The 23,011-nt window shown below is 37.1% G+C and overlaps 3 protein-coding genes across 3 annotated transcripts; 1 reads left to right on the top strand and 2 right to left on the bottom strand.

Moving 5' to 3' along the window:
- Positions 1-2,188: 2,188 nt before the first annotated feature.
- On the bottom strand, positions 2,189-6,891 carry LOC134656780 (uncharacterized). Its single transcript, XM_063512304.1, has 2 exons — positions 6,234-6,891; positions 2,189-5,751 (listed from the first exon to the last, which is right to left on the bottom strand). Exons 1-2 carry the CDS (start codon positions 6,254-6,256, stop codon positions 3,336-3,338), a joined length of 2,439 nt encoding a protein of 812 aa, XP_063368374.1. The 5' UTR covers positions 6,257-6,891; the 3' UTR covers positions 2,189-3,335.
- Positions 6,892-8,164: 1,273 nt separating this feature from the next.
- On the top strand, positions 8,165-9,655 carry LOC134656751 (uncharacterized). The gene is made up of 2 exons (XM_063512267.1): positions 8,165-8,600; positions 9,248-9,655. The coding sequence occupies exons 1-2, from the start codon at positions 8,249-8,251 to the stop codon at positions 9,322-9,324; spliced, it is 429 nt and encodes a 142-aa protein (XP_063368337.1). The 5' UTR covers positions 8,165-8,248; the 3' UTR covers positions 9,325-9,655.
- Positions 9,656-15,028: 5,373 nt separating this feature from the next.
- LOC134656916 (uncharacterized) lies at positions 15,029-22,781 on the bottom strand. The gene is made up of 5 exons (XM_063512468.1): positions 22,522-22,781; positions 18,121-18,258; positions 16,992-17,115; positions 15,626-15,854; positions 15,029-15,294 (listed from the first exon to the last, which is right to left on the bottom strand). Exons 1-5 carry the CDS (start codon positions 22,755-22,757, stop codon positions 15,029-15,031), a joined length of 993 nt encoding a protein of 330 aa, XP_063368538.1. The 5' UTR covers positions 22,758-22,781.
- Between the last annotated feature and the right edge of the window lie 230 nt (positions 22,782-23,011).

The raw sequence follows: 23,011 nt of genomic DNA, 5'->3' as shown, positions 1-23,011 counted from the left end.
CGTTCTTTTGGTTTTTTTTATCTAAGTAATTATGTAGAGAGGTAAAATCATCAGCTTCAATAGTAGAGGATGAAACAGTCCTTCAAAAGTCCAAGTAGAGATCCTCTACAGTTCGCGTTCTAAAGTAGATAATTCATAGTCATAGTGTAATTATTCTAAATGCGTGGACTTTTATATCGTTTTGTTAAAATATCAGAGAATGGTACTTTTAACTAGTGCTGACTATACACGTGAATTGTCAATTGAATATTTTTTGATAATCTTTTCACCATCCTGCTTAAATATAACAATAACATAACTTCATATTTCGCCGCGCTTAGCCTATTCAACAATATGCATTGCATACTAGGTTGTTATGTTAGTTGAACAAGGTATAAAATGAGTTTTGAAATGTAAATACTGCGGATACTAAAAGCAATAGCATTAGTGACGACACGTGGCACTGGTTGTGTGTGACAAGGATAAATTGCTGGGTGGAAGATTCATTGGAGGAGCCGGTGTGTTGCTATATTACAGACACAAAGGTAAAAAGCGGCCAAGTGCGAGTCGGACTCGCCCATGAAGGGTTCCGTATTTAGCCGATTTATGACGTATAAAAAAAAAACTACTTACTAGATCTCGTTCAAACCAATTTTCGGTGGAAGTTTACATGGTAATGTACATCATATATTTTTTTTAGTTTTATCATTCTCTTATTTTAGAAGTTACAGGGGGGGGGGACACATTTTACCACTTTGGAAGTGTCTCTCGCGCAAACTATTCAGTTTAGAAAAAAATGATATTAGAAACCTCAATATCATTTTTGAAGACCTATCCATAGATACCCCACAAGTATGGGTTTGATGAAAAAAAAAATTTGAGTTTCAGTTCGAAGTATGGGGAACCCCAAATATTAATTGTTTTTTTTCTATTTTTGTGTGAAAATCTTAATGCGGTTCACAGAATACATCTACTTACCAAGTTTCAACAGTATAGTTCTTATAGTTTCGGAGAAAAGTGGCTGTGACATACGGACGGACAGACAGACGGACAGACAGACAGACAGACAGACAGACATGACGAATCTATAAGGGTTCCGTTTTTTGCCATTTGGCTACGGAACCCTAAAAATCAGGGATCGGAACCGGTTTTTACCAAAAACTTCGAAATAACCATATTTTTCGAATTATGTTATACTCAATCGTGTATGAGGAATGTTATGAAAGTAGGTAACAGAAGCGAAAGAGGTATGTCAGGATCGTAGCAAATGGAAATCCGTGGTCTCTGCCTACCCCTCCGGGAAATAGGCGTGATTATACTGATGTATGTATACTTGAAATGTAGGATTCAGTTTTGTGTTTAGGTAACGACTTCGTATTATTAGATAGCCCAATTAGAAATGAAATAATTAGACAACGAAAAAAATACCGTTTTCGTTCCTATACAAAAAATACCGGTATCCGATCCCTGGTAAAAATAACATATTATTAATTATTAACAGCATCTTTATTCTTTCTTATCATTGTCACTAGGTAAAATGAAAACAATGTTCATGTTATAAAATGTAATAGCGTTAATATTATTAATGCATAATTTATTAATCATACAAATAAGTATCACAATATTCACAATGTTTTTAAATTTTTCAATTAAATACCTTTACAACGTGGAATTATATATTATGCAATTAAAATAAATCTATATCACATACTTAGTTTACATAGGTACCCTCTGACCTCCTGAGACCCAGAAGCAGTTGGATTGTTTTTGAATTTGGAACCCTTATTTACACAATTAAAGTTCAAAATAGATTGTCGAATACCTATGTAAAATTTTTAGATACGCAGGGTCTTAGGAAATTAGAGATAAGAATGAGTATGTTATTCTTTAGGATGAAAATATAAATTTATGGTCAGCCGGCATAACGTATAACGTTTTAATTTTTTTTTCTACTCCAGCACTTAAATGTGTCAATTAAATGACTGACAGTGATATCTAAAGCAATGTCATTTGAATGATTTGTCTATAGGCTCATAAGATGACTGCTAGCAGTCATCTTACGAGTATACTGCCGTCCTCAAGCTAAAAGGCCGCAAAATGCAGCAGTGCCATTTTGAGAAATGAGCAAAAAACGCGCGAAAACATTTTTCTTGAAATTAGTAGGATATAAGCATATACATTAAACGTTATAATATAGTATTTAATTAGTACTATTTTTTAAGTCAATTTAATTTAGTAATAATTCTTAAAAAGTGCTCTAAATCATTAAATTTCCGTTCTTGGTTTGTACCTGTTTAACAAAATTACGCTAATTAAACGACTATAAGGCAGCTAAAGTATATTTAGCGGTCTTTTAACTTTGTAATTTTATCTAAAATTGAATACGTTGTACAAGTCATATGAAGTTAAAAAGTAGAACATAGCTAAAAGGTGACTAGTAGATCTAACCGCCTTTTAGGTATGAATAATAAGTCAACTCATCTAATACATCAAAGACTAAAAGGTGATTAAAAATGTTTAAACGCCTTTTAATTTAACAAAACCATTTGTAATTGTATCGTTTAAAAGATTTTGTGAATTCAGCTAGATAAAAAGGCAGCTATCTTCAGAACAAAATGTAATAACTGCTTTTTAGTTTACAATCATTTCAAATTACCATAAACAAATTTAAGAAGTTACTTTATTCAGAGCAGGAAGAAAATAAATAAAAGACATAAGATACTAAAAATCAAATGTAATCCAAGAAATTAGCGTTCAATCATTCTCAAAATAATATTTATTTGAAGTTCAAGTTAGTAATAAACTCTGCTAATCATAATATTACTGTGGGACAACGTAGGAGTAAGCACATCTTAATTTAATTCGCTTTGCGATCTTCTTACATGCTTAAAATCACAGTTACGTCAGTTTAATGTAATTCCTAATTAAAAACACCCCTCAGTCTTCAGTACGAGCAATTATTTTAATAGTAAAATGGCTTACCCATATTGTTTGTAATTGTACTATAACTACTATAACTTTTTAATACAGCTAAATATGTTTTAATCATCTTACAGAATTATCCATAATCGTTTTTAACGAAAAGGTAGATAGTCAGTCACAAATCTTACACAACTAATGACAATGATCACAATTACTTAAACAAGTAGATAACAAATTCGTATTTGTACTTATGGAGATCAATCAACTTTATTTCTACTTAAAAATTAAATATAACATATAAGTCAGTGATCAGTCTTACATGATTTTTAAGAATAGTGAGGTAGAGAATACTACAGGCGTAATACATGCCCGATAATTAAAGTAATTAGGTTCTTAACTCAAATAATATGTTCATTAAAACTAATAGCGACATACTACCGCGATTCTGGCAAATCGCGCCAAAATTTCAACTTATGTGTAGGTATTACTTGTGAGCATTTGTTTATAATTTCCTTTTTTCTACCAACGTCGGTACCTTTGGGATCGACTCGTTTGGGAAAAGTAATAGGGCTTGGATTCTTCAAGTATTTGTCATTTAGAAAGCGGAGTTGCTGGTAATCATTTTTGAATTCAGTTTTGTATGATAAATCATAGCACCCTCTAGTAAAACATGCTTGTGTAATATCACGAAGGTAAACACGTGGATTCGAATTTTGAATTCTACGCTCTGAAGTAAAGTTAGGCACGTTAATAAAATCTTCAATTACCATGGATTTCACTGTTACTTTTCCCTTGTTCGCTGATCCCACTGATTCCGTAAAATCAGCAAAGTCGTAAATTTTGCCTTTGTGTTTCATGGACAATTCGACTTGATGATGAAACTGGTCACAGCTCATGAAAGTGTGACCAGGTTCGAAGTAGTACAACGTTATGGATTCCGTGCCTATATAATCGCTATTAACCATATGAACTAGCATGGAATATAAAAGCCAGTTCTTGTTCTGTGCACTGCAGTTATCAAGCCATATATTTACATGTTTGGTGTCACGATATTGCAAAAAGAATGAAAAAAATGCACTCATTATGTCTTCTTGCTTTCTTCCAGCTATAGCGTCGTGCCAAAGAACAGCGTAAGGTTTAATACTAGATGTTATTTTTCCCAATGGTGCAAAGGTTTGATTATATGTAGCAAGACGTAAACAGAATATTATTTTCTTAAATGTGTCCAATCTTGGAAGCATTATAACCTTTTGCAAATCAGCACTAAAATATATATTATCCGGGTCTTGTTCAGTCTTGTGTTCTTCATACAATTTTCTAGCTGCAACATATTTGTCATGATGAATCGCAAATGATGTGCAGTCCTCGCAGTTATCTAGAATATTTTCCTCGATATTATGAGAACTTTCTTTTTTGTGTATTTGGTAGCTTTCGCAAACCTCACATTCTTCATTTCCTAAATTAGTAAAAGATATATTCATTTCTTTAACGACCTGCCTATATAATTCGTAAGAAACTGGATCTTGAGGATATTTTTTGCAAAAGTGGTCATGCATAAACGTGATAGTTACGTCGCTCGGCAAATATCTACGGTTAGGAGCATGCGCTCTTCGGTAATGTGGTTCTAAAGGATGGAACGATTCAACGTGTTGACGAAGTATTTCTCTATCGTAAGCTAATGTCTTAGTATGTTTTCCACGTGAATCGGTCAAATCGTCATCAGCTAAAGAGTTGTACAAAACCTTGTCATTCGTTTTATTAAATCCGAGTGTAGTCAAAAAAAATATTTTACAAACTGCCACTTTTGTATCATCATGTTTTCTTAGGAAAAACGTTCTCCTTGGGGCTCGAAGATTTGGTCCAGTCTTTTGCCTCTTAGGTACAACTACAGGCACATTATTTTGTATGAATAATCTTCTTTCTTTCCATGTTAAATTCCAGTAACTGTCGTTAACATCCTCTCTCTCTTCATCTGTCAATAAGGTAGTGCATTTTTTATGACATTTTGAATCGCACCCTGGCTTAACCAGATATTCCAATCGCTTGTCTTCTTTCTTGTCGGCGTTTCTTTCACTTAGACTTGTATCGTATTTTTTTCGCTTAGGTGCAGGTGAACTTTGACCATTTTCTCCAGATAAATCAATACTAATCTCTTCGCTATTGTTAATTGTGGGTATATAATTTAACTCCGTAGTATTCCTTCGTTTTAGAATTCTTTCACCGATTTTATTAGTTTGGGTATCGGGTATGATTTCTATGTTAATGGTATTTCTTCGCTTAATAATATTGGTTGTATTAAACATAGACATATGGGAGTGCTTATTCGGATGTTTATTCAAGACTGGGGCCGCAATTTTATTTTCAGAATCATCACTACTACTCGTTTCTGGAATATAATTTTTGTCGCGCACGGAATCATCGGATGAAAAATCATCATCTCTGTGTGACGATGAAGAACTTCGGCTGCTTATGCTTAGCTCTTCATCACACCTTAAATCAAGTTGTTTTTCAGTATTGGTCGCTGGGAACGCTTGTTGGAGAAGATCTACGGCATTCGACAAAAAGACAGAAGATTTAGATTGTGTGGTAGCGTACTCGTTAAAATTATTAAATATATCAGATGTGAGTGAATAATTCCTGCGATTGACTTCATTTACCATCTCTTGGACACAATGTTTAGGTAATCCTTTTTCCACAGGTTTTTCGTGTGATGACGTGGGTTCCACATAATGATCAGGCAACTGGATGTTATGACAATCGACCGAATGATGGATGTCTTCACTGTTTTGGTTTGATGGATTTCTACATCTGTCTAAAATGGTTTTCAACCGAGAGGTCTTCGGTTCATACCTGGAGCAATTAAACATATTTCTATAAGTTCTAGGTGCCTACCTTATCCTAAAAAAGTAGTTTTTTTGTCCCGCGTAGGTATGTGAAGTGTACTTAACTGTGAGAAGACGTCCATAAAAACGTTTTGGTCAAAAAAGTAAGATTATGTTTCCGATTATACTATTAATACAACTTATGCAACACACTACAGGCAGACAGACAATTTAAAGATTGTTTTATGAGTTCTCATGATTGTTTTGTCTCTCCATCACCAGGCAAGCTTCATAGTACATACAATGCTATTAAACATATCTTCACAAGATATACCTACACATCAAATTAGTTCCCAATTGAAAATGATGAAGTAAAATGTACATTGAGTAGAGTACTAAACTTGACTAAAGAAATAACGCGCCAAAACAGGTGTTAAACTATCTATAAGAAGGTCGTTAAACGGTAGGTACATAATACTTATCCCAAATGAATACGTAAAAATACTTTACCTCGTGAGTTTGCGCGGCTGCATACTGGAATTGGCGGGAAACTGCGCCCGGTCTTCACGTGCCACACCCTCACTCGACGGGAGCGCCCGCGCAACTGATTTCGTTGCTTCGAGCGAGGATCAAGTAACCGCCTTATTGATATGGAATACCTAGTTACCGCGATATATTTCTGGAACTGTCTACTATTTTGTTCTATCATTGCCAAATTAAAAAGCCGTGACGGCCTTAAACCGATGCATTTGCATGTATACCTTTTACGCCTATACTAACGACAAGGCGGCTAAGCGACTTTAACGGCTTTTTAATTGTGTATTTATAGCTTAGCTGCTATTTAGTTTGGGAGTAATCATCATTTGGCCGTAATATTTGTTACGCTAGGGAGCAGTTAAAGTACAGTAGCCACCTTTTAGTCGTGGAAGTTGCAATAACTGTTTTTAAGAGTTGTACTAAATACCCGATGTCAAATAGTAAGAAGCAGTTATTGGCCTTTAACAGCCTTTTAGTGAATTTTCTAATTAAAAACTGCCTTTTTGCTGGTAAAAGTGGCAAAATGGTGTATTTAGCCGCTCGCGGGACGGCCGTAACTTCGCGGTTTTTTCACATAGAGCTATGACACCTAGATAGGTAGATAGAGAATTGTTTACTGTATCGCGCTGTGATATTAACTCAAAAACGTCGTAAGAGCCTTTAACGGCCTTTTAGCTTGAGGACGGCAGTATAATACAACTGCTTTATTTTTTTTTAAAGATACAAGTTCCGATCATCTTGATTGAAACAGGTATGTTTTCATTTACAATAATAACTCTTTTTTTTTTAAATAATAACTCAATTTTTTTTAAATAATAACTCTTTTTTTTAATAATAACTCTTTTTTTTTGCTGCAGCTCTCATAGAAAAAGTAATGTATGCAACAGCTCATAATTGGTTCTTAAAATTCTCAGGTCTCTTTTTACAAAACTCGACTACGTCTCGTTTTGTAACTTCGACCCTTGAATTTTAAGAACCCTTATTATATCACTGTTGCATAAACTACTATAAGGTCATCTAAATAAAATTCTTACAGTTTTTAGTACCCGTGGAAGATACTTAGTAGTTCCTTACGGTACTTTTTTTGCCAGCGAGACACTTTTTACGTTGTATACATTAAGGAATTAAAAACGTAAACTATATAGATAGGTGAATCTTATCACAAATATTTAATAACAAATACATATTGTTCAGGACAAGTCTGAACATAGCTTATAAAATATTGTATGTTTAACCTTAGTGTTAATATTTGTTGCTTGCAACATTTTAGGATAAGTTTGTCTGTGGCGCGCTGTCAGCGCTCTCTTCATTCTGTGCCATAACTGATGTAGTAGCTTTTAAAAATTAGCTTTCAATAAAAGTTGATTATTATACTTAAATCTAATCGCAGTTTGATTCATACATGCGATTTTGGTCCTTCGCGGTTTAAAAAAAGTTTAGAATCAGTGGTTCGGTGGTTATACTACGAGCTTCGCTTGCTGGCAGGGCGAACGTGACTTGCTATATCTTGTCGCCGCCCGCCGCAACCTCGTCCAACCCATAGCTTGGACGAAGCTATCATTGTGATTTTGGTTGATATTATCCCGAAATCGTTTATTTCCGTGCTGCAACGATCATTGCGAAAGTTCCCGTTCGTCGGCACAAAGGAATTTTTGTGCAAGTACCGGCAGATTTGTATGAGCGGTACATCGAGAACATTTTGACAGATTGTCAACTCAGGTGGGACTAGATTGTAAGGTTGGTAGTACGGAACGTCGTCATCGGTGCGTGTGTGGCTGCCTTTTTCAGAGTTGGCGGTAAAAGTGACAAGTGGCTGTCACAGTGACGTCTGTCAATCGGAATTTTCTTCACGGTTTGTGCAACTGCATAACATACTGTTATTATACTTTTCAACTGCAATTTTTAACAAGTTTCTTGTACCAAAGTGCGGGTTTGTGCTTAAATAGTGTTTCCAGTTATATTGAGCGTTTGTTTTATGAAATACGGCAATGGCGGAGCTCAAGAAGTTAAAAATTATGCGCGGCCAAGTCAAGGCATCTATGACTCGCATCGAGCAGTTTGTCAACGACCCCAATAGTTTAAATTCCGCCTCGTTGGAGTCCTTAGAGGCTCGTAAGGAAAAACTAGCCTCGTCCCTCAAAGATTATGAGGCAATCCAACTTGATATTTTGAACCTTGATGACAAGGACACAGAGGATGCAGGTGACTTTGAGAACCGCTACTTTAGCACGATAGCTAAGATTAATGAGACTCTCAGGTCTCTACGAGGGTCAGATACAGTTCAAGCTGCTGGAGTTTCTTCTTCGAAGTTGCCCCATGTTGACATACCAGTGTACAACGGTAAGGACTTTACCCTATTCAAACCCTTTTATGAAATGTTCATAGCAGTGATTGATAAGAACAAAACATTATCAGATGTACAGAAGTTGTTTTACTTAAGAAAGTTTTTGTCTGATGAAGCGCTATCTGTCATTGTAAATTTGCCTTTAGTCAATGCCTCATACCCAGAGGCATTAGAGTTATTAAAAAAGCGTTATGACAATAAGTCCAGGCTTATCATAAGCCATATACATGTTATCTTAGACATCCCATGCATGGCTAAGGGAACTGCGGCCTCTATAAGGTCATTTGTATCACAAGTGCAGCAGCAGCTGCATGCACTTAAAAACTTAAAGGAACCTGTTGATAAATGGGATATGTTGCTCATTTCAATATTATCCAGAAAGCTAGATCAATATACTAGCCGGGCTTTCCATTTAGAGAGAGACCCACAAGCTCTTCCAACGATGTCAGAGTTTATTACATTTTTAGAAAGGCGTGCTATGGCGCTAGAGGATAGTTTGCCTCAAAAGATTACCCTAAATGAGAATGTAGGTACTCTTAAATTCAAATCTTACCCCAAGGTTGCTAATGTTGTAGCATCATTACCTGGTTGTAAATTTTGTACTAAACCTGGCCATGCAATCTATAATTGTGTAAAATTTCAGGAAGCCTCCGTCGAGGACCGCTTGGCTTTTGTGCAAGAGAAGAAGCTGTGTACAGTTTGTATAAACTCTCACGCTGATAAACCTTGTAAGTACAAGTTTAAATGTAAAATATGTAAAGGTCATCATAATACCCTTTTGCATACTGAGGATGAGTCAGATGCCAAGCAATCAGTGGCAGCATCTATTGTTTTGACATGTGTCAAGAAAGCATCTTATAAAAAAGGTATTACCTACAGTAAAGGTTAAGATAGTTGATAAATTTGGCCGGGATGTTTATTGCCGTGCATTGCTTGACACCGCCTCAAGTGAATCTTTTGCCACAACTTCTCTTGTAGAAAGGCTAGGTATTGCCACTGAGGCCGAATGTGTAAATATAATTGGGGTCAATAAACAGACCTCCACTATGGATAGGTCAGTAATTATTCCTGTGGAGTCTTGTCAAGATGTTAAGTTTAATGTTGACTGTCATGTTGTTGATGATGTAACGGCACATTTGCCACCACAATATATTGATTGTTCAAATCTGAAATTTCCAAGCCATGTCAAACTTTCTGACGAAAACTTTAATGCACCATCAGAAATTTCATTGCTATTAGCAAGCGATATTTATTTTGAATCATTATTAAATGATTGTATCAAATTGCCTGAGGGGCTTGTCTTGCAAAGCACCTTATTTGGCTATGTTGTCGGTGGCAAGATAAACCAATCTGGCAATATCTCAAACACTGCTTTAGTAACAAATTTTGCTATTAGCGACAGTACAAAATTAGAAAATGTTATGAGTCAATTTTGGCTAGCCGAAAAGGTGCCAGAACCCCAACAAAAGGTTTCTGATGAATATGAAAAGGCTGAAAAAATATTTCAGGAGTCTGTTACTCTGAATAATAACAAATTTCAGGTAGACATTCCGTTAAAACACCCCTTAGGTGAGCTAAATTTGGGTAACTCCTTTTCGGCTGCCTTACAAAGATTTTACTCGATAGAGAGAAAATTTATGAAAAATGTAGAGTTGCTAGAGCAGTATAAAAAATTTATTGATGAATATGTTGAAATGGGACATGCTAGGGAGGTCAATATTAACTCTTATGACATGTTGAATGGACCAGTAAGCTTTCTAGCGTATCATCCTGTTTTCAACGAGGCCAGCAAAAGCACAAAGCTTCGTGTTGTGATGGACGGAAGCATGAAATCCAAAAATAAGCTGTCTGTCAATGATGTCATGCTGAATGGACCTGTGGTGCAGGGTGAGCTTTTTGACATATTAATTTTGTTTCGGACCTATTTATTCACCTTGATATGTGATGTTCAAAAAATGTTCAGGTGCATTTTGGTCAGCCCTGAACATAGATGCCTTCAAAATATCCTCTGGCGGGACAGTCCTGGCCAGCCAATCCGCTGCCTTCAGCTTCAGACAGTTACATATGGCCTAAAGAGCTCTACATTTCTAGCTACTCGGTGTTTGATAGAGCTTGTAAAATTATTTGGACATGATTACCCGCTTGCGTCTCAAGCCATTTTAAATAATACATATGTAGATGATGTCATAGCTGGTTCAGATGATATTAATGATCTTTACCAACTTAAAAATGAGTTGATTGAGTTATTTAAATTAGGTAATTTTAAATTACATAAATGGTGCTCTAGCTACCCAGCTGTTTTGGACGATTTGCCAGAGAATTTGAAGTACTTTGAGCAAATAAATCTAGATTCAAGTAATGTGATTAAAACTTTAGGTCTGAAGTACGATATTACCTCAGACACCTTAACATTTGAGTGTCCCCCCTATGATGAGGATAGCAATCATACTAAAAGAACAGTTCTTTCATTTATTGGAAAATGTTATGATCCGTTAGGTCTCATAGCTCCTATCATAGTTTCAGCAAAAATATTTATGCAGGTTTTGTGGTCTATGCCCTTGGGCTGGGACACAGCTTTACCAGATGCTGAACTTAAGGCATGGAAAACATTTCTTGCTAATTTAAAAATGATGGGTAGAGTCTCTTTGCCTAGGTTAGTGCATAGTCACGAATGTGAGTTGGTAGAGTTAGTGGGTTATGCAGATGCGTCTTTCAAAGCTTTCGGTTGCTGCATTTATGTAAGAATTTTTAAATCGGACGGAAGTGTAGAGTCGAGTTTGCTTTGTGCCAAGTCAAAAGTGGCCCCACTGGCTAAAAGCCTTACTATACCGCAACTGGAACTTAACAGCGCTCTACTATTGGCACAGCTGGCATCTAGAGTCAGCGAAAAGCTAAAAGCTAGATTTGCGCATAATACATATTTATACAGTGACTCACAAATAGTTTTGTGTTGGCTCAAGGCTACAAAAACAAAGGTCAATACTTATGTTAGTAATAGGGTGAAGAAAATTCTAGAACTCACAAATCAGGATCAGTGGTCCTATGTAAAGTCATGTGACAATCCCGCGGATTTGGTTTCCCGCGGAGTGGAGCCCCAAAGCTTGCAAGGAAAGCAATTGTGGTGGCACGGCCCTGAATATTTGTCACACAGGGATTATTTGCACCCTGCATTTGATAACAAGGCTCTCAGTCAGGACTTACATGATAAGCATTTTGATGTTAATATTAACCAAGGTTTATCTTGCAATGTTAGTCAGCGGGATGATTCATTCACGCACCTCTTTGAGAAATATTCTAGTCTACATAGGCTTCAAAATGTTATAGCGCATATTTATCGCTTTTATAAAAATGCTTCAAAGTCAGGTGATAGATATGACTCTACATTGCTAACCCCTAAAGAGCTTCAGGAAGCGTTACTTGTCATAATAAAAAATGTGCAAAGGAAACATTTTTCTAACGAAATAGAAACATTGCTATCGGGTAGGTCTCTTAAATCAGGGATAGCAGATTTACATCCTTTCGTGGACCAGCGTGGTGTCCTTCGCGTGGGCGGCAGGCTGCAAAATGCAGACATTTCGCAAGCTAGAAAGCATCCGCCTATTCTCCCGAAAGGGTCATTTTTTACTTCGTTATTGATTAAAACGGAGCACTTGCGTCTTTTGCATGTGGGTGCCAGAGCCGTTCTGAGTTCCTTGGCTCAAAAATATTGGATAGTTAATGGTATTAGGGAGGTAAAGAAGGTAGTGAACAAGTGTGTCACATGCTTGCGTCTGAAGGCTGAAGCTGCAAAGCAGCTGATGGGTTCTCTGCCTGTAGAGAGGATTACAGCTAGTAGAGCTTTCCAGCATGTTGGAATTGATTTTTGTGGTCCATTTAGCACGAAAGTTGCCAGAATACGAAAACTTCTTGTTACAAAAAGCTATATTGCCCTTTTTGTATGTTTCGCTACAAAGGCAATACACGTAGAGTTAGTGTCGAACCTTACAACTGAAACCTTCCTAGCATGTCTCGATCGTTTCATATCTAGACGTGGCATGCCCACTGTTATCTATTGTGATAATGCTAAAACTTTTAAAGGTGCTGCAAACCAGCTCAAAGAATTGTATGATTTACAATGTTCAAATGAACATAGAGATTCTGTGTATCGATATTGTAATAAGAAATATATTTCATTCAAGTTTATACCAAGCTATGCGCCTCAATTTGGAGGCCTCTGGGAAGCCGGAGTCAAGAGTGTCAAATTCCATTTAAAACGTGTGGTTGGAAATCATTGTTTAACGTTTGAGGAACTTTACTCGGCGATCGTTCAATTTGAAGGGGTCTTGAACTCGAGACCCTTGCTATCCTTGGATCCTAATGAGGGCAAATACTTGACACCAGGTCATTTTCTTATTGGTACGGCGATAACAAGTTACCCAGATGTTGATTTAACTGAAGTCCCAGTTAATCGCTTAAGAAAGTTTTGGGGCATTGTTACTAGATTAAAGCAGGATTTCTGGAAAACATGGTCTAAAGACTACCTCTGTCAGTTGCAAAGTCGTCCCAAGTGGAAGCATGACCTACCAAATTTAAAAATAGGTGATTTAGTTCTTGTGAAAAATGTAAACACTGCTCCTTTGTGTTGGCCAATGGGCCGCATAGTTAAGATATTTCCTGGAAAGGATGGTAGAGTTAGAGTGGCCGAGGTGAAAATGGGGGACAAATTGTATGTCAGACCTATTACGAAGCTGTGTCCTTTACCTCTTGACTAAATGTTGTGTCTCGTTAAATTCTTGTTTTTGATCTGTAAATCTAAATTAAACTCAACTCGCCCGGCCCAATTATGTTCAGGACAAGTCTGAACATAGCTTATAAAATATTGTATGTTTAACCTTAGTGTTAATATTTGTTGCTTGCAACATTTTAGGATAAGTTTGTCTGTGGCGCGCTGTCAGCGCTCTCTTCATTCTGTGCCATAACTGATGTAGTAGCTTTTAAAAATTAGCTTTCAATAAAAGTTGATTATTATACTTAAATCTAATCGCAGTTTGATTCATACACATATTAATGATAATAGAATAGTTATTTGTACAACAAGAGATCAAAGTTTGATATTTCTTCGAGTGCTTATTTTGAGTCCCGTGCAAGCGAAAGATTCTATAGTAGATTCACGAGCGTAGCGAGTGAATCTAATTTAGAATCTTGAGCGTAGTAAGGGACTCAAAAGCGCACGAGATGTAAATAACTTTGATCTCGTGTAGTTCATAAAACTTTTCACCTCAGCAGTAAGAACATTTAGACAACCCGAAAAATGTAATCCTTCTTCATCACTTACCTATTTAGTCATGTTTCTTAAGATATACTAACAATTAAGTATAATTACCGCAATCAAACACAAAAACAAACAAACAAACGTAGTAAGTTTCAGTAAAATAGGTAATATATGAAAACAACGACCATCAATTGATTGACATTTGAATCGGCAACTTTTTTTTTGTAAAAAAAAAACATTGTAAGATACGGTCCGAATTACGGATACTTACTATTTGTAAACTATTGTAGAGATTCTTAAAAGTATAATTATTTATTTTACGTGATATACTGTGTATTTTTTGAGTTCATTATTTTAATCGTACAATAAATTACGTAAAATATAGTGTTTTTATCAGTTTTTATCAAATCTGAAACTTTATTTTCATTAATTACATATTAAGAATTCATACTTGTATGTGTTTTGGAACGATGCGTTCTGACGGTTTTCGGGGGTCTATTATAAACCGTCAATATACCGTTGAATGTCGTTTGAAATTTTTTTTGTCTCTTTCTTTTTGCTAACGACGTGAAAGGGACAGAGATAATAAAATCCAAGTATTTCGAACTTGTATTAGACCCCGCATGTTGAAATGACATTTGAATGTTAAGGTCACTTGAATGTCATTTTGTCTCACTCAGTGAGCAAAATGCGATTTTGCTCACTGTTTTTAAGTAGCAAAGTACCCTTGTTCGAGCTGCTGAGGTGAAAATGAAATTGCCGCAATTTAAAAGGTCAATTGGAACTCACATTTTTCATAAACATATAAATAATCAGGAGCAACATCAATATGAAAGTAGCTAGTAACAAATAAAAAGTAGCTAAGTTTAATTATAAAATTAAGTTTATAATGCAATGCGATTATTTCATTAGACACACTCTCCCAGATTTCTAACTACTTATGCTACTCCTGTCTTTAATGCCAACAAGCCTCAATTGGATTTACTCGTATATATCTGTAGTAGTCAGATCGTATTATTATAATCCGCCGTATTACTTACATTACGGCTAGCCGTTTTCAAAAACGGGCGTTTTGAAATGCGGCGGTTCCACGTAATGTAATACGGCGGATTATACGATCCGACTGCGACATATCCATCAAATAGTAGCCAATTAAGAAACACTTTACATCTGTCATATTTTAAAATCCTTATCAGTTCTAATCCTCAAGGTCCGATAGGCCCCATAGGTCCCCTCATCCAAGTCGTCATGTCGGTGCAAGGACCGGCAGGAGTGCGTGCGTGTAATCATGTCGTAGGACCCTATGTTGCCGCGCACGCGCACTGCGCTCTTGTGCCGCGTTCGCGCGCGTGTTTCGGGCTTTAGGACTGTGTCGTAATATTTCCGTTCTTGAGATTGTAGCCACTTTGAGTTTGAGAGGAGCTTTTTGGTCCATTCATCTGGAAATCATAAAATAACTTAGTAAAAACAAGACTGGCAGACGTAGGACGCCCACACTCTTCAGTGTCAGACTTTGTTGACAAATGATTGCTTAGCAATTACAAGACTCACTAAAGATTATGGTAACTAAATTGAATAATGTTTCGTAAATCAATTATGCTTGTCTGTGTATGATTTAGTAATCTTTATTTAAAAAAAACGTGAAAGATTTTTTCTGCTCCACCAAGCAGCACAGCCGAGATTTGTGTTTGTACCACGATTTTTGACCGCCACACACACACATATGAAAGGTTAAAAGAACTATTTTTATTTAGTAAATCAGTAGATTACCATTCAGATCCTTCATGGCACCCGCCTTCCCGCCATACTCATAAGGCAGTCCTTCATCAGGAAAGTAGTCCACACCCATGGCCGTATTGATCTGCTCGTCTCCCGAGTGGATCTGGACCACTTTGCGTCGCCAGGGGTAAAGACCCAGGTGGAGCAGCAGGAGTGACATGGTCTTCAGGCGGTGGGTGTTGATCACGTGGACCTCGGAGAAGCGAGTGGGGTAGACTGACTGAAAACAATTGACGATTGATTAGCTTAAAGTGACAGTCCATATCCAACCGCAGCTGCAATACTGTTTATTTTACTATGGAAATTGACAGTAACAGCGACGCGTTCAGTACCAGAAGTGCAGCTGCGGTCAGAAATGGAATGTTACCCTTAGTTGGTGGTACTTCTGACTGTAGAAGATCGGTTGTAGGGCAATCCTGGTAGGAACAATAATTTGAAGATGAGCTACTTTTGTTCTTTAACTAGTCTTGGTTAGATGTACCTATATTTGGGATCACTTTTGTAAAGAATATCGTCGTGAAGTAAACACTGAACATAAATCTAATTGACTAAAAGAATAGTTCTGCATATGAACCAGATTGGTGTTCGAAAATTCTATTTCTAGTTCTGCTTATCGAATTACAGGTGATTGGTAGCATAACAGAGCGATACTAATAATGTTATTACTATTATTAACAAACATTAACCAAATCTGTGAGTATTTTTACCTTATCTATTAGATTTTGTTTCGATTAAAGTGGTCCCGAAAGAAAGACAAAGTCTTGACTTGATTATCTACGCAAATGTTTCCAAAAATGCACTTTTTCACCTTTTAGAGCTACTGTGTAATACTGCTATTGTGCTTGCCAATGTGCGGTAGTAGATGGCATCCAAAGTCGAAGATATAATTATTTTGTACTGGTCTTTAGGTATACCACCACAGTCAAACCAATAATTAAATTCCGTTTAACAAAGACTATCTATTACAAGTTGCGCACGAGCGGTCTCGTCTCTGCATGGCAATTATGGAGGCATCCGAGCGAGAAACCAACAGTCGTGTGCAGACAACCTAATTGGGTCTCATCTCCGAGCTAAATATTTCGTGGATGTGTTCTAACCTCTTCTAAGATTAGAACACTCTTCAGCAAGGAGTAAAGTTGTTTTTCCAACAACGATCTTAAGTAGAATAAAGACGTTGAAAAGTTATCGATGTTCGTTGAAAAGGAGTATTTTTGTGAATTAAGCCGCAGTTCGGCTTCATAGAAAACATGTAAGGTATCTTGCTCTTTTTGTGAATGTTTGGTAATATACGGTGGAAAATAAATAAAATAATAGCAGGAAACTGCTAAATAAAAGCTATGACGAAGGATTTATATACCTTCATACACCAAATGAAGTCCTTCCAGTAGGTGCCTTTGAAATGATTCTTGATATGAGCCGGCTGTAAGTCACTAACATCTATGAACACCACTTCTTCCCCTGGAGTTGGATCTTCCCGTAACCTGAAATTATTAGGATAAATTGGTATTAAGGTTGACTACAAATGCAAGGGTGAGTTTAAAAACTCATCCACCTTTAATTCCCACGCAGTGAGTTACATGTTAAAACTTTGTCGGTAGAATTTTAGTTAATTCTATCCATCAAAGTAGCCCTTTTTGTGTAAAGTCATTTAAGTTGGCAAGTTTGGCACATAAACATTCTCTCCCTTGCATTAATTTACCCGTCCTAAAATAACTTCTGGCCATCAAATCACCAAAGTTCCCAAATAGTAACTAATATTAAGTTACGAAAACAATATTTATTCAAACTGATATTATTTCAAAGGATAATGTAAACAAGCTACGATAGACAACAAAGAAACTATTGTCTCTTTTGTCGGACCGTTATAATAAGCGGAGTTATTGGATAATAAATAAACTAGATAGAACGCGATAAATAAACTAGACTTTTCGCACAAAATAGGTTTACAAAGGATAGGTACAGTCAGCAGCAGTTGCTAATCGGGCGAGCTGTTCAAAATTAATAAGGGTGCATTTGGGCACAAATTATAAGGACAAAAACTGTTCCCAAAGTTTTTTTTTACACATGCTACCTATTATCTCATTGATAGGCTTTTAGGATTACCGTGCATTAGTTCTTACTTCTTACGTTCTGATGTAAATGGCAAGGTATATCGTGCTCACAGAACAAGTTAGAATGGCGATGCGAGCAGGGTACGTGTCGCCGCCGGTTTTGAGCAAACGCTCGCATGCTACTCGCCCGCGCTGACCGAAAACGAAGTAAACATGCCATTTTTGCGCCACAATAACCTTTAGATTAAGAAGCCAGACATCAAATCTGTCTAAAGGAGGCGTATCCATTCACCAGGCACACAAGTTTTTACTACCGTTGCGCGAGTGTTAGTAAATAATGTGGAGAGGAACGAGCGGCGACACCGGTTCCGATACTAACTAACTGCGCGCGATAGCCATTCTAACCTCTTTAATATGTTCTGTGATCGTGCTCACCGTATATCTAAGACCATGAGCCAGCGGGCTAGCAGCGCCCTCGCCGAAAGTGGTCTGTCTAAAGCAGTCGGCGCTGGTAACCGCACCAACGTCATACGTCGTCCGCCGATGCTGCGCGCTCGGAGGGGCACTATGTAACTGCATTGAAAAGGAAACAGACAAGTTATTTTAATTTATTCATTTCTATGACAACATTTCTGTTGACTATTGAAAGCTGAAAATCGGGAAATTAAACGTGGTTTAATACCTATCTGATTCGTTTCTAAAAGAGTCGGTAACTCCTATGATACTCCTGGAGCTACTAGCGTCCATAGGCTACTGTAACCGCATACCATCAGGTGGTCCCTATCCTAATATATCCTAATATATAGAATAATTCGATCATTATTCAATGAAATCCTAGATAAACTACAAATATGAAATATACTTTCGCTTAAGTCTTAACAAGTACATATTCCAATATCTTTATGAAATGGGCTGGTTCGTTCAAGTATGAAGCTCTTTGTAAATGTTCTACAATAATGGGAATGCAAAAGCCATTTTATAGCAATATGCTACGACGCTTGTCACAGGCGAGTTGAGTCTTCTACGTGCATATATTATGTATGCTCCGTTCATCCATATTTACCGGAATATTACTTTCAAAGAGTCAGGCAACCACGATTTTAAAAAGATTAGGACACGTTCGGACTCAAGATTTGTCTAACCTTTTAACCGCCGTAGACTGATATATAAGACATACAGAATCGGGCTCATTTCGCCGCTGTCTGATAAATAAGACAAAACTTCGTGTAACTTCGTACCCCCTGGCGACACGAGCACGCTCGATGACGTATTCTATGGCGGTTAAAAGGTTAATAGTAAAAACAGTAAAAGTAAAAGACATAATTACTATATGTTTATTATTCGTGTATGGTAGCAACTTTGGACATGTATTTTTATAGCCTAATTTTGTGTCCCGCTGCTGGGCAACGGCCTACCCTCGTAGAATAGGATATAAACAGTAACAGTATATTTTAATGTTACGAAATTGAATAAACTTTGGTAGTTTTACGATTGTAATGAATAATAAACACATTTCTGGCTTTATCAGAAATATGCAATAGAACTGGGTCGACCACATACTTTGTAACCAACTTCTACATTATGGAATGCTTCCTATTAGCATTTACGTTCACGTAAAATGGCAAACCAAACTCAAAATGATAAAAAGCAAGCTCGGTTAGTGTTTGTTCCGTTTTCAAAGCTCGTTTTCAGCCACTTCTCTTATTTTATGGTTCGCGCTGAGTTTGGTCATCCGAAATTCGAAGTGCAATCCGATATGCTCGTATCGTTCCGAGATATTCATAGAGAAAAATGCAGGCAATATTCGATGCGCGCGTCGAGTGCTTGAGTATTTGCTATTGCTTATAATGCGTAGGCGAAGGCTAGTCAAATTTATGTGGGAGGAGACTGATAATGTACCCAGCCAAAAATTAAGCTTTAATTTTACTTTGGCTGCGACTAAACGAAATACAAGAATAACCAAGCCGAAACTACGAGGGTTCGAAAACACGACGTAACGTGGCAAGAAAAGATATTATGACTGCTGAGCTGCCTTTTGCCCTTTGTCTCGTCTTGGCGGGGACACAGCCGTGGCCCGAGATTATAAATCCTGTATAACCAAATGTATTCTACCTTATGGCTCACCCGTAGTTGTTACGGATTTCTAAATCAATGCCATCATTCTTAAATAAAATAAAATACAGGTAAATTTAAAGTATAATATATTTTTGAAGTTGCTGCTAGGTACTCGAGTTTACCCGATAGCGGCTCCTAACTCCCACCGGTATCGCGATATTGTGTCGGCGGAAAAGCTACCCTGGCCTCACCTTGGTCGCAACACGAGATTTCATACAAACTTTATTATTATAAAATACCGAAAACGCCTGGGAGTTAGAGGTTTTTGAAAGTTCGTTAGAAGTGTTAGAAGTTTTAATGGGTTTACTGTTTAGCACGACTAAGGCGTAGGCGCCTTGATTTCAATAATGTTATTACTGAAGTATCATAAGGTCATTAATAACAATTCACGTTTTCCCGTTCTAAATCACACTGGTTTGACCAAAAAGTATAAGTACCGCGCTCTTACAACCATGCAGAATTACACAGCCTTGTCTCCATACTTAAGATCGTATCGACCATTTACAATATTTTCGACCATATTTTATATTTAAACGGAGCTAAACTTATGCGATTGTTTTAAACTCTTAGGGATTGTTGCGTAAAGTTATATCGTACAAAATGCATGGTAAATATTATAGCGAACGGAAACTGAAACTTTAGTAAAGTCATTAGTGTTTAAACTGTCGTAAAAGCGCCGTATCATCGTTATATTAACGATTGTAACTTTGTGGCTGCTACCGGGATAGACATTGTTTTAATGTGGGGCCTGCAATTTAACTTGTCAGAAATTCTAAAGTGGTGTATGGTCGCCTCGAGTCTGATCGGTGAAGTGTACTTCGCGGCCTCCTTGGAATAACTCCCATGTAGCTAGTTAATAAAGAAAGCTAGCAGGAGTGAGGTTGTTGATTTACGCATCATGACAGCTAGACAGAATGTCCTCGTCTCGGATGTAGCTTGTGCCATAACAAGTAATTTAGTGTTGCACATATATCTTTGTTCTATGTCTGTTAATCCGGATGTAGTTAGCCCGCCCGGGCTTTTGGCCTCGTAATACGTAACGTCTGACACGTTTGGTAGCCTTGCTCTCATCTCCGCTGCATGTGGTCTACTGGTCAGGAGTCCACCGTAGCTAGAGTTCATCAAGAGACGCAGTAAGGATGACCATTAAATAAATAAATAAATAAATAAATAAATATTGGGGGACATCTTACACAGATCAACCTACACGGAGAGAAAAAATATTGTTTGAATTAAAAACCTGCTTTCTAAAAGACGGGATTATCAAACTTTATTAATTTTTACATTTTTTTTCTAGGCGATAGAAAATAATATAATTTCAAGTAAGTTTTATTAATTTCATAGTATAGGAAATACAAAACGGTTTTACGGTACTTAATCGTGAAATTAATATTCTTTACTCGGAATAACAGATTTGTGTAAATTCTATAAAACTTTCCTTGAGTTTATAAATGGTGTACTAGTTACAGTACGTAAAGATTACTAGATAATACAAATAGGATTTATTAAAATCAGTGGCTACAAATGAGTATTAATAATTATAAGTCAATTCTGATTTCTATACTTGGTAATAATAACAAGTCCCTTTCTTATTCTTATGAGTTTTATTCTTATTTCCGTAAATAGCTTTATAGATATTAGTAAAGTGTACTAATAACAAGATTCCTAAACGCACTAGCCGCCCCTCCCCCCGCACGCGTACTCCGTATCCATCTTTGACCCGTCCATTTTGCTTGTAACCTCATCGGCGAAAGGAGCTCATCGGAGAAATTATGTTTGGTGCATGTGGTGTGTCGTTGAATGGAACTATGACTAAGTCTAGTTTTAACTACGTTGAACATATAACAAAGAAACCTGTAAAATTGGGCCAGCGACTTGTAAGTAACCATAATTGCAATTTACAGATGCACCCGTAACTGATCCTGATCCAATCCATTCAAGCGCGATTGGAGCGTGCCACGCAAATTTAGATCACGTAAGAAGTGATCGTTCCTTACGGGATCTTAATATGTCTGGTACGTTTCGATAGCGTTTGGATCGCTTGGATCAGGCTCAGGTGCGGACGCATCTGTACATTGCAATTATGGTTACTTGAAATCAAATCGCAGCTTACTGAATCCCATGAATTATTCTATAGGTTTTTAATTTCTAGTAAAAATATTACTGAAAATAAGAGTGCTGCTTTATTGTTTCCAAGCAAACTATTGTGAATTTTAGTCACGGGATTAGTAAAACCAAGAAACAAAACACTAGATTAAACTTCTCAGCTTTATAAATTCCATGACTTTTTTTGTAATTTCTAGTAAAGTTTACTTATGTTTTTAGTGAACAGTATTGTTGTTCCAAAAAGAAAAAAATTTTTGGTGTTAGTAAATACAATTAGTAAAACTGGTTCATAACCGTTAGTATAATCTACTTGTCATGGGATTCACTAAAATTTTACTAATGATTAATATTTTTTACTTGATTCTACAAAAAAATTCTCTCCGTGTAGCCCCAAACTAAGCAAAGCTTGTACTATGGGTGCTAGGCGACGATATACATACTTATATAGATAAATACATACTTATATACATAGAAAACACCCATGACTCCGGAACAAATATTAGTGTTTATCACACAAATAAATGCCCTTACCGGGATTCGAACCCAGGACCATCGGCTTAGCAGGTAGGGTTACTACCCACTAGGCCAGACCGGTCGTCATTATTGTTGACTTACGCATCTTGACAGCTGGATAGAATATCCTCGTCGTCCGGATGTCGTTTGTGCCACAACTCAGTGAGCCCTCCCGGGGCTCTGGCCGCATAATACCGCCTGGCGCGTTTGGAGGCCTCGCCTTCATCCCCGCTGCAGGTCATCAGGAATAAGTCCAACGTGGCTAGTTCGTCGGGCGAGGCGGCGCGAGTGAGGTTGCCGCGGGCCCATCGCTGGGAGAACGAAGCTGCCGGCGACATACTGCGTCTGGAAAACGAGATTTTGAAATTTTGTTAAGCTAAATTACATATTAATATCTGGGTGACCGAGCTTCGCTCGGAAAACAAAAAAAAAACTCGAAAATACGCGTTTTCCCAGAGATAAGACCTAGCTAGATCGATTTTTCGCCCCCAAAAACCCCCATATAGCAAATTTCATCGAAATCGTTAGAGCCGTTTCCGAGATCCCCGAAATATATATATATATACTAGCTGTTGCCCGCGACTTCGTACGC

The sequence above is a fragment of the Cydia amplana genome, chromosome 19, assembly GCF_948474715.1.
Source record: "Cydia amplana chromosome 19, ilCydAmpl1.1, whole genome shotgun sequence".
Taxonomy (NCBI): Eukaryota; Metazoa; Arthropoda; class Insecta; order Lepidoptera; family Tortricidae; genus Cydia; species Cydia amplana.
The sequence above is the reverse complement of the archived record's forward strand: the minus strand, read 5'-3'. Positions and strand labels throughout refer to the sequence as shown.

Coding starts and splice junctions, on each gene's coding strand:
- LOC134656916 (XM_063512468.1), bottom strand. CDS start 22,757: ATGTCGCCGGCAGCTTCGTTCTCCCAGCGATGGGCCCGCGGCAACCTC. Junction 17,116..18,120: donor CTCATGGTCTTAGATATACG/GTGAGCACGATC, acceptor TAATAATTTCAG/GTTACGGGAAGATCCAACTC. Junction 15,295..15,625: donor TGCCATGAAGGATCTGAATG/GTAATCTACTGA, acceptor TATGATTTCCAG/ATGAATGGACCAAAAAGCTC.
- LOC134656780 (XM_063512304.1), bottom strand. CDS start 6,256: ATGCAGCCGCGCAAACTCACGAG. Junction 5,752..6,233: donor CAGCCGCGCAAACTCACGAG/GTAAAGTATTTT, acceptor TAATTGCTCCAG/GTATGAACCGAAGACCTCTC.
- LOC134656751 (XM_063512267.1), top strand. CDS start 8,249: ATGGCGGAGCTCAAGAAGTTAAAAATTATGCGCGGCCAAGTCAAGGCA. Junction 8,601..9,247: donor TGACATACCAGTGTACAACG/GTAAGGACTTTA, acceptor GTAAAATTTCAG/GAAGCCTCCGTCGAGGACCG.